General features: G+C 37.5%; 1 protein-coding gene across 16 annotated transcripts in view; it reads left to right on the top strand.

Annotated features, from left to right (window-relative positions):
- The window catches only part of ANK2 (ankyrin 2), a 212,701-nt gene that overhangs the window by 61,393 nt on the left and 136,779 nt on the right, over nt 1–14,529 (top strand). For all 16 annotated transcript variants that reach the window (XM_081811969.1, XM_081811970.1, XM_081811956.1 and 13 more), the window contains exons 5-6: nt 10,263–10,361; nt 14,290–14,475. In XM_081811969.1, the coding sequence (XP_081668095.1) occupies nt 10,263–10,361; nt 14,290–14,475 (285 nt within the window). The remainder of the gene's footprint in view (nt 1–10,262; nt 10,362–14,289; nt 14,476–14,529) is intronic.

Here is a 14,529-nt window from a genome sequence, read left to right as displayed (position 1 = left end):
ACTGATCTTAAATCATGTTCGGTAAAATAGTTCACATGTTTTCTTGGTTATTTATCCATGAGAAACTGAAAGTAGGGATTATGGTAGGCCTAGTGTGAATGCACTATTTTCTTTTTTTTTTTAAAGATTTTTATTTATTTATTGAGAGAGAGCATGAGAGGGAGGAGGGTCAGAGAGAGAAGCAGATCCCCTGCTGAGCAGGGAGCCCGATGCGGGACTCAATCCCGGGACTCCAGGATCATGACCTGAGCCGAAGGCAGTTGCTTAACCAACTGAACCACCCAGGCGCCCCTGAATGCACTATTTTCAGTGGTGTTTCTGATTGCTAACAATGCCCAGATATGATAAAATAGTGTCTGTCAAATATATTAATAAGGCACATGGCAGGATAGTGTAGTAGAAAGAGCATGAGCTTTAGAATCAGTTATATGTGGGTTCAAATCCCAGCTCCACATTTTAAGTAGTGTGAAACTTAAGGCATGCTTCTTAATACCTATGAATGTTCATTTCCTTGAGTTGTATAGATATATATTACTTATGTCACTGGAAAAATTCTTACACCTAAGAGAACACTTGGACATTCTTCATTAAGCAGTTCATGATGATTCTAATACTGTCATTAGGCAGAGCTTCCCTGCTTATCTCTAGTGAATGGCTTAGGAGAAAATGGAAGAAGACTAATTCTCCAATTACTAGATAAAAGCGTGGGTGATCTCTGTGACAATTTGATCTCAGTTGAAGGGAAGAGCTGAGGGGAGTGGAAGGAGCACTGGGTTTGGAGTCCTCCAGAGTTCAGACCCTAATTGCACCATTTGTGAGGATGTCCTTGGGTAAATGACTGCCATAGGTAGCCTTCTCTGTTAAATGGCCTAAGAGCGTAGTTGTGGGGATGAAACAAGATGACATGATAAATACTCCATAAAGTTGAACCTCCTTCGAAAGATTTAGAACATTAGTCATTTTAATGTTATTTAATAGTTTAGCTATAATCCATTAAAGAGGACTTTTGGGGAGAAGAAAGTGGTTAAAATAACCCATAATATCTTAACCCTGGTAAAGAACTGTCAAGTTCAAATCACCTGAGAAAATTTGTATGATATTTTAATTAATAAAATGCCTTCTTCACTGCCAAGCAAATGTAGAATCATATCTTTTGTTCTTTTGCCCTAAGTACACCCCCAGAGTACACAAAATAGTCTTTATTTTTTGTGACTACAATTAATACCCACTGGTTTTTTTAAAATCCTTTGCAGCTGTGCATTTACGATATATTTAGGGAAATAATTTGAATCATCCTGACCTTAAAGCTGGGTGATAATTGGGGATGCTTCCCAACCTTATCTCTCATAATGCTAGTTCAAAGGAAGAAGATGATACATAGTGTCTGGGATGGTAACTAGAGGAGTAATTACTAACCTCTGTTAACCATCATGTGATGAAGAGTTTCCTAGGGTGTCATGGCTAAGGCTGCTGAAGAATTCTGCTCTGTGAAAAAACCTAAATCTTGACATTGACCTTCCTACAAAAAGACAATAAGGCTTCATCAAAAGGGGAATTCTAGTTTTGCTAAGTTCAAACCCAGAGCTATCTGTAACCATTTCCATTTTCTACTTTTGGAATTGGGTATGTAATTTGTGGATTAGTTTTCTAGTAGATATGAGGGGTATATGTAATACTCTTCGAAAACTGGCAAGCGGCACATGGGATTCAGGGTATTATAAAGATTTAAAGCTATAATTTTCAGACTCTCTTAAACTATAGATTGTTCCATTCTAAGCAAATATATACAAGTGACCTACTTCACTCATTTCTCTTTTCTTTTAAAGATTTTATTTATTTGTCAGAGAGAGAGAGAGAGAGCAGGCAGAGGGAGAAGCAGGCTCCCAGCTGAGCAAGGAGCCCAATGCGGGACTCGATCCCAGGACCCTGGGATCATGACCTGAACTGAAGGTAGACGCTTAACCAACAGAGCCACCCAGGCATCCCGCATTCATTCCTTCTAAAAATGCAAAGTCTTAATCTTATCCAATTGCAAAATACTATAAAGTAGTGACATATGACTACCATTGCTTTGTGTTGTCACAAAGTTACTTGAAAATAACTGTCTGGGATATGAATTCCTTTCCTAAAGAGAAAGGAAGCAGTGTAAAGTATGAGTGGTAAGAAGTATGATTGGCAAGGTAGGCAGGCCATGGTCAGATCATGTATGACCTTGTTGGACATTGTGTTAGCTAGCAATTGCTGCATAACAAATTATGTCCAAAATTAGTGGCTTAAAATAGCAATAAACATTATTATCATAACAGTTTCTGTGGATCAGGAATTTAGTAGTGGTTTAGCTATGCAATTATGGCTCAGAGTCACTCATGAGGTTGGGATGAAAATGCTGAGCATCTGAAGGCTTTCCTAGGGCTGGAGGATTCACTACCAGGGTGTTTTTTCCCCTTGAGCTAGTTGTTGGTGGGAGGTCTCAATTCCTTCTCACTTGAGTCTCTCCATAGACTGCTTGCATGTCATCATGATTCGTCAGCTCTTTACCTCCAGAGCAGGTGATCCAAAATAGGGCAAGGCAATAAAGCAATGACTTTTAAACCCTAGCCTCAAAGTCATACACAATCATTTCCACCATAATCAATGCATTGAAAGTGAATTACCAAGTTGGCCCACATTCAAAGGAAGGGGAATTAGGCTTTACCTTTTTTGAAGGGAGGCATGTCAAAGAATTTGAAGACATGCTTTAAAACCACCACAGGCATAAAAAGGAACTTGGTTTTTATTCTACTTTATTCACTTGCCCATTTAACAAAGATTGATTGAACATCTACTATGTGCTGAGTGTTGTTATGGCACTGAATCAGGCCTCTTAGAGAGGGTGATTCTTATATCAAGGCCTGAGAGATTAGAAGGAAAGGGTAAGAGTTTCCAAGCATCCCTGCATCAGCTGTGTCCATTTACCTCCTATTGTCTCCTTAATCTATGAAACTGGCCAGTCCACTTGGTGGTCTGCTCAGTCTCTGGGTTAAAATTTCCTCAACTGTAAAAGGATGAGTTCCTTTTCAGCTATAATATTTTCATCTAGGAAAATAGGGCAGTTTCTTTTAATCATTAAAATATATTTAATAACTTTGGCCGCATAAGACCAAAAGTAAGAACAAATGAAATAACAATGAGTAGTGTACAGAGATATACCATTTGAAACTTCCATAATCACTTTCCACTCTTTTAGCTTATGACTGATCCATGAAATTACCTAAGGTATACCTTTAGCTAGGTAGTAATGTGAATTGCAGTTTGCTATGTTATTGTCTGGGTAAGAGATCTTTGAATTTTTTTTTTTTAATAATTTTTAGACCTGTAAAAATTCTCATCAAGATGCATTCCTGCATTGGCTTTTACTCAGGTTTGGTAATTTTGCTTACTGTTTTTTACTATTCGCGAGATTCATTATTAGGCTTCAAGAACAGAATTCCCTAGGTGAAATATGTGCCGGCAGCAAATACACTGAGAATTCTCATACAAACACTACATTTCTTGAGAGATGGGGAATGTGGAACCAGAAAAGAACAGAACAGCAAATAACATTTTATTTTCTGTAGATCTACTATCTTGGTTTTATTAAGGCCTCCTAATTTCCTCTTAGCTCTGTGTTCTTGGGCCAAAAGTACCTTTTTTCATAGTATTAATTGTTCACTCTTTAGTATATATATAAAATTGTATATATGTAAAATTGGCTTAATGCATACTAATTGCCAAAAGAAGCACAAAGAAAATGCTATCAGAGCACTAAAGAGTGAGCAATACTATAGAAAAAGGTACTTTGTATCTATGTAATATATACTTTACATATATGTATGTATACTTTACATATATACTTTTTACATATATGTACATATACTTTACATATATATGTAATATATAATAGTATATATGGAGCTATAGATGATTCTGTATACATATATTCTGTGAACTCTGTAATATTTTGTGCTCATGAGGACAGAAACAATATTATATTCGTATTTGTTACTCTTAAGACACCTCATCCATTGCCTAAGTGAAAAACTGCAAAATAAACTTGGCACTGTATAAAAAGACCCTTTAAATTGAATGGTAACATTGAGTCCAGTTAAGATTAATTTTGTATAATCAATCATTTCAAGTCATCCAATTAATGAATATTTGTGTAAGGGAAGAATAAGGTTATATGTGCTGACAAAATTAAGTCTGGAGTTAATATTAAAAATTGGTAATGATGATAGTTCTTAGAATTTTGTTCCTTGTTCAAAACATTGATTCTAAACCATTCATTACTTTGCATACTGACGTTATTTATCTCTGTATAATTTCTTTGAAATGACATACAAATATCAATAGGTCTAGCTGATTTTAAAATGTTCTGAAAAGCTTCAGTAAATCCACATTTGATAGGTAGATATATAAATATTAGTTCATGTTCATTCAATTTTCCCAGATAATCCAATTACCTAAGGAAATTCTCACCAGTGGCAAAAACCTGATTACTGATTTGTAGTTATATCACTAATGAAAACAGGAAAAACATTTTTTGTAGTATTACATGTGTATGAATTCTTGAAACAGCATAATTTCTGGATTTGAAGAAAACTGTTATAACTTCTCAATGAATCTGAGACATTTTATCAAATATGATCAATCATGCAGAGTAAAACCTTTAAGTAGAATATACATAAATAATTACATATAATTACATTTTAAAATATCAAAATCAAATTAATATTCCTAATTCTCACTTCTCATCTGGATTATTACAAAAGCCTTATTTCTACTTTTCCAGAGTATACTCTGGCCATTTCCAATTCCTCCCCAATCCTGGCAAATTCATTTTAAAATGAAAATGTGATCATGCCAAACCTCATCTTAAAACCGTGATTCCCAAGACTTCAGAATAAGATTCAGACTCCTTAACATGGCACATGGGAACTGATCCCTGCCTGTCCCAGCCTCCTCCTCCTGCTAGTCACACGGAATTATCTGCAGATCCCTAGATGTTCACTGTTTTCTCATGGGGTTTCCGCTGTTTGAAATCCCTTTCCTGCTTCTATGGCTAACTTCGGTTTTCATGATTCAGTCAAACCAAATCACTCACCGTGTCTACCAAATGTCAATCCTAGTGACTTCCTTTGAATATAATTTCCTCATCCAGCTTAGTTCTGTGCCCTTCAATGTTCTCTTTATATCCCTCGTGTAACAACATCTTTTTCTTCTCCTTCTTCCCTTTCCTTCCTTCCTTCTTTCCTTCCTTCCTTCCTTCCTTCCTTCCTTCCTTCCTTCCTTCCTTCCTTTTTTCCTTCCTTCCTTCCTTCCTCTTTTCCTTCCTTTCCTTTTGTAGCTCCATGCCCAGTGTGGAGCTCAAGACATGGCTTGAACTCAGGACTCTGAGATCATGACCTGAGCTGAAATCAAGAGTTGGATGCTTAACCGACTGAGCCACCAAGGCACCCCACTTCTTTGCCTTTTTCTTTTCTTTTTTTTTTTTTTAAGAAACTAATTATGTATGAGTTCACTGAACTGTAACATATTACTTGCCCATCTCAGCCTCTGGACTGTGAGCTTCTAATTAGCGGGGACTGTGCCTTTCATCTCTGAATCACTATGCTAAACACAATGCCTAGCAGTAAAGTCACCAAACACATTTTTGTTGAATAAATATAAATGAATGGAAAATAATTAATAATTTGCTATGGAGAGGAATAATGTTCAAAATATTTAATAACCGGTTGGTAGAGGCACCTATTGGTCACACTGAGACTACTACGACAGCTGGTAATTTTGTGCTTGTTTGCATCCTCCAAGTATCAGTCCAGGTTGTAGATGTCTTTGACTTTTTCACACCAACAGGAAGAAAATACATACACTTTTATCCCTACATGCAGCCAGACTATTTTAGAAAGGTGTATAGACATAGTACATTGGAAAGCACCTGGATGCATGAACACAGGCCAATAATCCTGTGTTGTTAACCTATTTATATGCAGAGATAAAAGCCTTCCTATAAAATTTACAGTGCTGTTAAAATGCTACTATGCCCTGTCCCAATTACCCAGAGGCATGTTTCACATTATCTGGCGGAGTCTTTCTTGTTAAGTAGCATCAATAAGTAAGGAAAGGGTAATTTCCCACATCTTTAGGACCTGTAGTAAATCTTTATTGCCTTCTTACCTCACATATTTGGTAACAGTAAATAGCTCCCTCCCTCGCCTAGCCAAGATGTTGTCTTGGCTCATGCTTCCTTCATCTTTTAAATACACTATTGCAAATACTACAAAGCTGATTAACCCCTTACTTTCATTCTTGTCTTCTACCACCCCAAACCAGAGTAGGTTTGGTCCACTTAGTGCTCACCAGCGTGAACTCTCTGAAATGCAGTTGTGATCATGGTACTTCCTGCCCCAAACCATTCAGTTGTTCTGTATCACCTATAACAATGTTCTTCAGGTAACTTCAAGAATTGAGCTTTTTAAAAATTGCAGGTGCTTTGGCTTCACACATGGAGACACCAGTTCAGTAGGCGACAGGGTAGTGCCTAGGCATTCTTACAAGTTTCCTCAGGAGATTCTGTTGCAGAGCCAGGCTGAGGATCACACATCTATCGGATCAAGTCCCGACTTTCATATAGGGAAGAAGACTATTCATGACTGGTTTCTGTCCATCACTTTTGGTTCACTTATTAGCTGTGAGATTTTGGCCAAGTTACCCAAATGTCTGAGCCTCAGCTACCTCATTTCAAATGGGGATGATAGGGGCACCTGGCTCGCTCAGTCGGTGGAACATGTGACTCTTGATACCGGGGTCACGAGTTTGAACCCCACACTGGAGGTAGAGTTTACTCAAAAAAAAAAAAAAACAAACCAAAAAACCAAGTGGGGATGAGAGTACCAATGTTGCAGCACTATTCTAAGTATTAGAGATACTGTTAGGCCATTTAATTGACTATCCAAACTGAGATGCTATTAATAATTACTCCAGGATACTACACATAAATTTAGACTGTCTCAGGCAAACAGAGACACATGATCACTGTAATTTGAGGTGACATATTCAAAGCATCTCTCACAGTGAATATCATATGGCAGAAGTTCAACAAATTCTTTTTATTTTTATTGTTCTTCGTATTTACATCCCCTACACTGCTGAAAGCCCTTGCGTACTGAGGTTGTGGCTCCAGGCACAAATGGGATTCATGGCATACTCTAACCAAGATCCTGAATGTTCGTTTGTCACTGCCCTTCTTGCCCTCCCCCACATACTACTTGTGGATATTTCCCCCTTTTCTCTCTGCTACTGGCCCGCTATCAGCACTTACAGAGCCCAGGACATGAGTGAAAAGGAGGCCCACTTACAATACACATTTTAAAATTAAAAGCTGTATATCAAGCTGTTACATACGTATCTTTTATCTTTCCACCTTGACAAATATATCTTTATAACAACATGACAGGTCCAAATGTAGACTTCTCGGAAACCTTGGAGTTCCACGCAGGATTGTGGCAGGGGGTGTGCTGATTCTAACCCCTGGCCTGCAGCGGGTTCTTCTTCCTGGCCCATCCCTGGCTCCATCCATACCACACGAGCGTCACGTGGAAAGGTGTGGACACCCTGACCTACACATTCAAGCTCTGTCCATTCACTGTTTCCACCCTCTCTAGCAAACAACTCTAGGGGTGTCTGCTAGATTCCTGTTGCTGCTGTAACGAATGACCACAAATGCATTTTAGAAATCTGAAATTAGTCTGATGGGGCTAAAACCCAGGTGCTGGCACTGCTGGTTCTGGAAGCTGTAAGTGAAAATCTCTTTCCTTTGGATCACATCCCCTCCTTCCATCTTCAAAGCCAGCAGTACAGTGTCTTCTCTCCTCTCTGACCTCCTGCCTCACTCTTATAAAAACCCTGTGAGGGGCGCCTGGGTGGCTCAGTCGGTTAAGCGCCCGCCTTCAGCTCAGGTTATGATCTCAGGGTCCTGGGATCCAGTCCCGAGTCAGGCTCCCCGCTCAGCGGAGAGTCGGCTTCTCCCTCTCCCTTTGCCCCTCTCCCCCTGCTTGTGTTCTCTCTTGCTCGTTCTCTCTCTCAAATAAATAAATAAATAAAATCTTAAAAGAAAAAGGAGGGGAGGATATGCATACATGTTTGCTTAGTCATGCATTACATTTAAAATAAATAAATTAATAAATAAAAACCCTGTGATTCCATTATACCCACCTGGACAATCCAGGATTAATCTCCCCACCTCGAGATCCTTAACTTAGTCACAGCTGCAAAGTTCCTTTTGCCATATAAGGTAACATTTACTACTTCCAGGGATTAAGATGAGGGCGTATTTGGGGGCTATCAGTCAGTGTGTCACAGCGTGGGCATGGCAACAGACCCTTGGGAGAAGAACCCAAAGACGGAGTCTGAGCAAGCCCTGGCACCACACGGGGGCGCTGCATAGGCAAGGATTCTGGGTAGCTGCATGCCTGGTGTGTGGTCTGGAAGCAGGGGAGCTGTGGGGATCAGAGTGGGCGTGTCCCCCTGGGCCTCTGGATCCCCAGCCCTACCTCGGCTAGAGGAGGCCCCTCTAGAGCCCAGGACCCAGGCCAGGAGCCTAAGAATGGTACATTTCTTTTCCCTATTGATCCGGCAACCACAGTCCGTCTCCCTTTCTCCTGATCTATACACAAGTCTGTCAGAGGAAAACATGTAAGCAAATTGTTTTACTCTATTAAAAGTTCTTTTCTTTTTCTTTTGCATCCTGCTTTTTTACTTGTCATGAAAGAGCCCCATCCCACACCCACTCATTGTTTTTAACCATCCTCACTGGCTTTCCCTTCCTTTGAATCTCTAATTCTGTCCTTCCGCCACCTCTTCAGTGTTCTTAAAATACCCAAGATTTCACCTGTTTGCTCTGTTTTAAAAAATATGCTATCCAGCCAGCAAGTTATTCCTGAATCCTACAAAGTTGTCAATTCATTCCTCTTACAATATTTCTCAGTTTTAAAATTTCCTCCTCCATTTGAAGCCTGCAGATTTTCTTTTATAATCAAATTTAAAATGTCTTTTCTTGTTTTCCTTGTATACTCTGGATTTTTATATTTTGCTGGGTCTTGGCCATTTTAAATAATGTTTCCACACTTACACAATGCAGATAGAAAAATTTTTAAAAATAGTTATTTTTTCTCCTTTTAAGTTTTTGAAAATCCCTGAAGTCTCATTTATGTTTTTGCTTATTCTCATTAATGCGTGGAATTTTTAAGGGAATCAACAATGTTTAAGACTCTGACATTGTTTTGAGAGAATTGTTTGATTTGAGAGTTTATGAATTATTCCGTGTTTTCTATTTTGTTTTTACAAAGTTTTACTTTTTTTTTTACATGAGGTGTTACCTATTGCAAAGGATCTGATAAAAAGAAAATTTGCCTATTTAAACTTAATTTTAAACTCAAGTTATATAATTTCAGTGATTTTTTAAAACTATGACTACATAATATTGTTATAATATTACCATAGTGTATGCTTCATGAGGGCAGATGTCTGTCTTATTACTGTATCCCAGTGATGTCCCAGCTACAGTGGTCAGATTTTAGTAAATAACTGAATAAATGAATATGGGAATTAATGAATGATAGAATTTCAGAACAGCTTTAAAAAACAATATAAAGATGTTCAGGATAAACTATGCCACTTCAATTGGAATACTGAAACATAGAGCTTTTTTTTTTTAACTTTTTCAATCAGATTTGCAATCACTCCCAGCCTGTTTTGGAATGAGCAATAATTTATACCTTTAAAGGTGCTAGCTAAAGTGTGTACATTCAAGAGAATGGTGGTCCATTTACATAGTTTAGGAGCTAATAAATACAGATGATATTACATAAATATTTTGTATAGTGAGAATTTGATGTATGTTACTGGATTATATTAGGAAACTAAATATTTTTAGCTTTAACAGCATTAGGTGATGGGAAATGTAAATCTCTGAAACTGAAACGAAGACAGGAAATGAGGAAAATATTGCTTCCATGTCACTTTGTCCTCATTCTTTTAGGAATTGTGTGTGGGAATTGGTTCACTCTGATTGTAGTTAGTTTTATAATAGTAAATATATGTATAATTCATTGTGGAGGTATGTTATATGTTTCATCATTTCAGGAGTTTCCTCCATAGTATTCTCTTTTTCCTTGTCTGGTATTCTTCCCTAGTTTAAACTTTACAAATGGTTAAAGATGTCTTTTTTTATTGTTTGTCCTCAGAATGGCTTCACTCCTTTATACATGGCTGCCCAGGAGAACCACATTGATGTTGTAAAATATCTGCTTGAAAATGGAGCTAATCAGAGCACTGCTACTGAGGTGAGACTGTCAACCCTATAGGTTCAAATTCTCTGATCTTAATGTCCACGTTCTTTATATCCACCTGCAGGGGATCTCCATTATTTTGTCTAAATTATGCTAGGAATGTTCACATTGCTTTTGTCATCTACAACAGTGGCCATAAACGAATGACCCAGTATACAAAGTTGAATGAGTTTATGCCTTGATTTGGGATTCATGTCAATTTGCTCTTACATGAGCTCTGGCTTCCATCAATTTGCCATTCTCTAGGTTTGGGGACCTTGTATACTATTCTAAAATTTGATGACAGTAAATTCTACCCATCTCTTTTCTTCAATATTTTATCTGTTAGGATCCAATTCAGTTCTTTAAAGGAATAATTTTTAATGATCAGAAATGATTTGTAGGTATTTGTGTTAGCAGTTTTATGAGGAGTATGTCACGAAGAAAAAGTTCACATTTTCTGAAGCACAAATTATGGCACATAGTTGTGTGACTATGATTATAGCAACAACTAAATAGAATGTTCAAAGTCAATTCAGTATCAGCATATTCAGGACATCTAGACATAAGAAGGGGTTAGAGTGGGCCAACTTAGAACATCACTTTCCTTTTCCTATGCATATCCTCCAGTAAACAGAGCTTGCTTTGTTATTCCTTCCCATTTTTGCCTGGGCAGATTAAGGAGCAAGTTCAGTGGTTGCTTAGAACAGTGATTTTTAAGCGATGCTCTAGAAACCCTTGAGTTTGAAGAAATTGCCTCAAGGGGCCACCAGAAGGTTGGAAGTGGGTGACACAGAAGAGAAGGGGAAAGAGTTCCACTGGGCCATGCCTCTCCTCCCTACTTTCAACCAGATCATGCAGTCTTTGTTTTTCCTTTTTCACATTCTGTGCCTCCACTGATAAAACTTCAAAACTCCTGACCTGGAGTGGAAGATGACTGATAGATGTTTGTCACCCAGAAACTAACTTGATAATTTTTAATGTCTAATGTGACTTCCTTTCTGAACAATTAAGTCTTTAGGTGAAATAAACATGACTTCCCTACTACCCTGCACTCGGGGAAGAGATCATTGTAATCTATTAAATCCATTTCCAGTCCCTTTGGCAGAAAACTTTTTATGGAGCCAATTGCAATAACTTTCTGACAGCTTATTCTCATTAGCTAAAAACAAAATCCTAATTTTTCCTGACTCGACATATATAAACTTAGTTGATTAATCCCCCACTGCTGACCCTAATGATTATCAAGAAACACAGATATGGACAAACCTCAGCACATTCCCTTATAGTCTGTCATTCTAGAAAACTACTGTCCTTACAGAGCTTTATGGCTGATTATGGTTTGATATTTTGTTGTATTGCCAAACACCTTCTACAGTCTCATGTGCACATGTATGACTATGCCTAAAGGAGACATTTACTCTGAACCGACTGGTAGACTAATTTGTAAAAATTAATTACTAATCAAGACACTGTGACCACTTTAAAAATCAGATAATTATGCGACTATTCAGTATGGCAATGAAACCCATGTTTGAAAATAAATATTTAAATATTTGAAATTTCCTATTATAGCAATTAGCATTGGTAAATAAATGATGAAAAATGAAGCTACTGAATTTTAATAGGAGTTTCTTTTTCATAGAGTCAGTTGAGGTACTTGAAAAAATCATTTCAGATATTTACCCTTCCCCCGTGAAGTGTGGATTAGAATGAAATCATTGTGGTGGACATCCAAAGTTAAATTCTCTGAGGGGAATCCTCTGTCCCTCCAGTACCATTTTTATAACTCTTCACTCGCCTCCTTCTTCCTGAGTGTTACCAAAATTGAAGGCTAAAAACTTTTTAATTAGGTTCTGTACTGTCAGCAAATGCATTGTCTCTAAGAAAAAACAAAGTTTGCACTCTTTTTATAGAAACTCTCACAGTATTGCAGTGGATAATCAAATATGTATATGATGATAAGCCTGTTCTTTCCTCCTTCACAGAGTGCTTAATTTGTGCCAAACAAAGTTCTAAATTTAGGCTACTATTTTTCATTTTACAACACTACATGGTTTACTCTTCCATTATATTAAGTGATGTGTTTATTTAAAATTCAATTCTTATTAAAACAAATTCAAGTCTTTTTGTGGTAGTGCAATAGGAAATCATTTTTGCTCAAAACAATCTACAGTTTGAAAAGATTATTGATGGAAACAAATCAGGTAGTTAGATTATGGTAAATTGCTCTTGTCCCTAAAATGCAATTGTTAATGTACGGTCCTATTACCCTCATCTGTTCTATGAATGGAAACTTCTAGCTGAGACTTGTTTTCAAGTTTTTGTGGAGTAAGGGAGGTTTTAACATAAACAGAGCCTAGCATATATATATATTTTTCTATTTATTTGCCACCTTTCCATTAACTGAATACCTGTTTCTAGACAGAAAACATGGCTTCCAACTTTTCTAGCATGGTTATCCATCTACTCTTAAAACTCTTCTAACTTTGATGATCTGTGTTATTGGTTTTTTTTTAATTATTTTCTAAGTTTAGAATTAAAAATCTGTTTTTTTCATTACCTAGCACATGTAATTTTATATCTAAATGATCTAAATAATATCACATTCAACAAAGTGCAAAATTAATGAATTAGCCTTATTTACCAAAAGGTTTTAGATTACATTATGCCCCAAACTTGCCAAATTAATTGGTAATAGACCATTCCATTGATAGTATTGTTCTCCCTAATCAATACAGGGATATTTAGCAACTTGCATAGTTAATCACATAATTTATTTCCCTGTCTTGGCTACTATATCTTTGATTCTCAGTCAGATTTGTTCTCCATTATCTCTACCCTCCCCACATTTTCCTTTCTATAAGATGGTGTTACTTAAGGTTGGTTCTAATTTTTATTTTCCCATTCTAAACATACATTTAAGCACATCTTATGTGCAGTATGCTTTGTTAGGGAATGCAGATGTTTTTCAAGATATGTAGAACAGAAACTAAGAAAACAATCTGATGAAGCCAGTCCATAGTATGGTGAATAACTGATTATCAATTGCTTTAATCTTTTTTTTAATCACTTTCAGAGGTAGAATTTAGTGATTCATCAGTTGCGTGGAACACCCAGTGCTCATTACATCAAGTGCCCTCCTTAATGCCCATCTCCCAGTTACCTCATCCCCCCACCCACCTCCCCCCCAGCAACCTTCAGTTTGTTTCCTAGAGTTCAGCATCCTTATGGTTTGTCTCCCTCTCTATTTTCATCTTATTTTATTTTTCTTTCCCTTCCCCTATGTTCATCTGTTTTGTTTCTTAAATTCCACATATGAGTGAAATCATATGTATTTGTCTTTCTCTGACTGACTTATTTCGCATAGCATAATACCCTCTAGTTCTATCCACGTCATTGCAAATGGCAAGATATCATTCTTTTTGATGGCCGAGTAATATTCCATGGTGTGTGTGTGTGTGTGTGTGTGTGTGTGTAAATACCACTTCTTCTTTATCTGTTCATGTCAATGGACATCTGAGCTTTTTCCATAGTTTGGCTATTGTGGACATTGCTGCTATAAACGTTGGGGTGCCTGTTCCCCTTTGAATCACTATGTTTGTATCCTTTGGATAAATACATAGTAGTGCAATTGGTGGGTCATAGGGTAGCTCTATTTTTAACTTTTTGAGGAACCTCCATACTGATTTCCAGAGTGGCTGCACCAATTTGCATTCCCACCAACAGTGTAAGAGGGTTCCCCTTTCTCTGCATCCTCGCCAACATCTGTTGTTTTCCTGAGTTGTTAATTTTAGCCATGCTTTAATCTTCACAGTAATATTTAATCCTTTTGCATTTCTTCTCTATCTTTTATTATTTTAAACATTAGAGGCATTGCTGAGAGTTGAATCCCATGCTTCCAAACATTAATGGAAGATTTTTTCTTCTTCCATTTTACTAGGATGGCTTCACGCCACTCGCGGTGGCACTCCAGCAAGGACACAACCAGGCAGTGGCCATCCTCTTAGAGAATGATACCAAAGGGAAAGTGAGGCTGCCAGCTCTGCATATTGCAGCTAGGAAAGATGACACCAAATCCGCTGCACTCCTGCTTCAGAACGATCACAATGCTGACGTACAATCCAAGGTAAAAGCTGAACACATTTGTGGAAAGGAACTCTTCGGCTGCCAGGTTCCTCCT

This window comes from Leptonychotes weddellii, chromosome 2 (assembly GCF_054177405.1).
Source record: "Leptonychotes weddellii isolate Sample4059 chromosome 2, ASM5417740v2, whole genome shotgun sequence".
Classification (NCBI taxonomy): domain Eukaryota; kingdom Metazoa; phylum Chordata; class Mammalia; order Carnivora; family Phocidae; genus Leptonychotes; species Leptonychotes weddellii.
The sequence above is the reverse complement of the archived record's forward strand: the minus strand, read 5'-3'. Positions and strand labels throughout refer to the sequence as shown.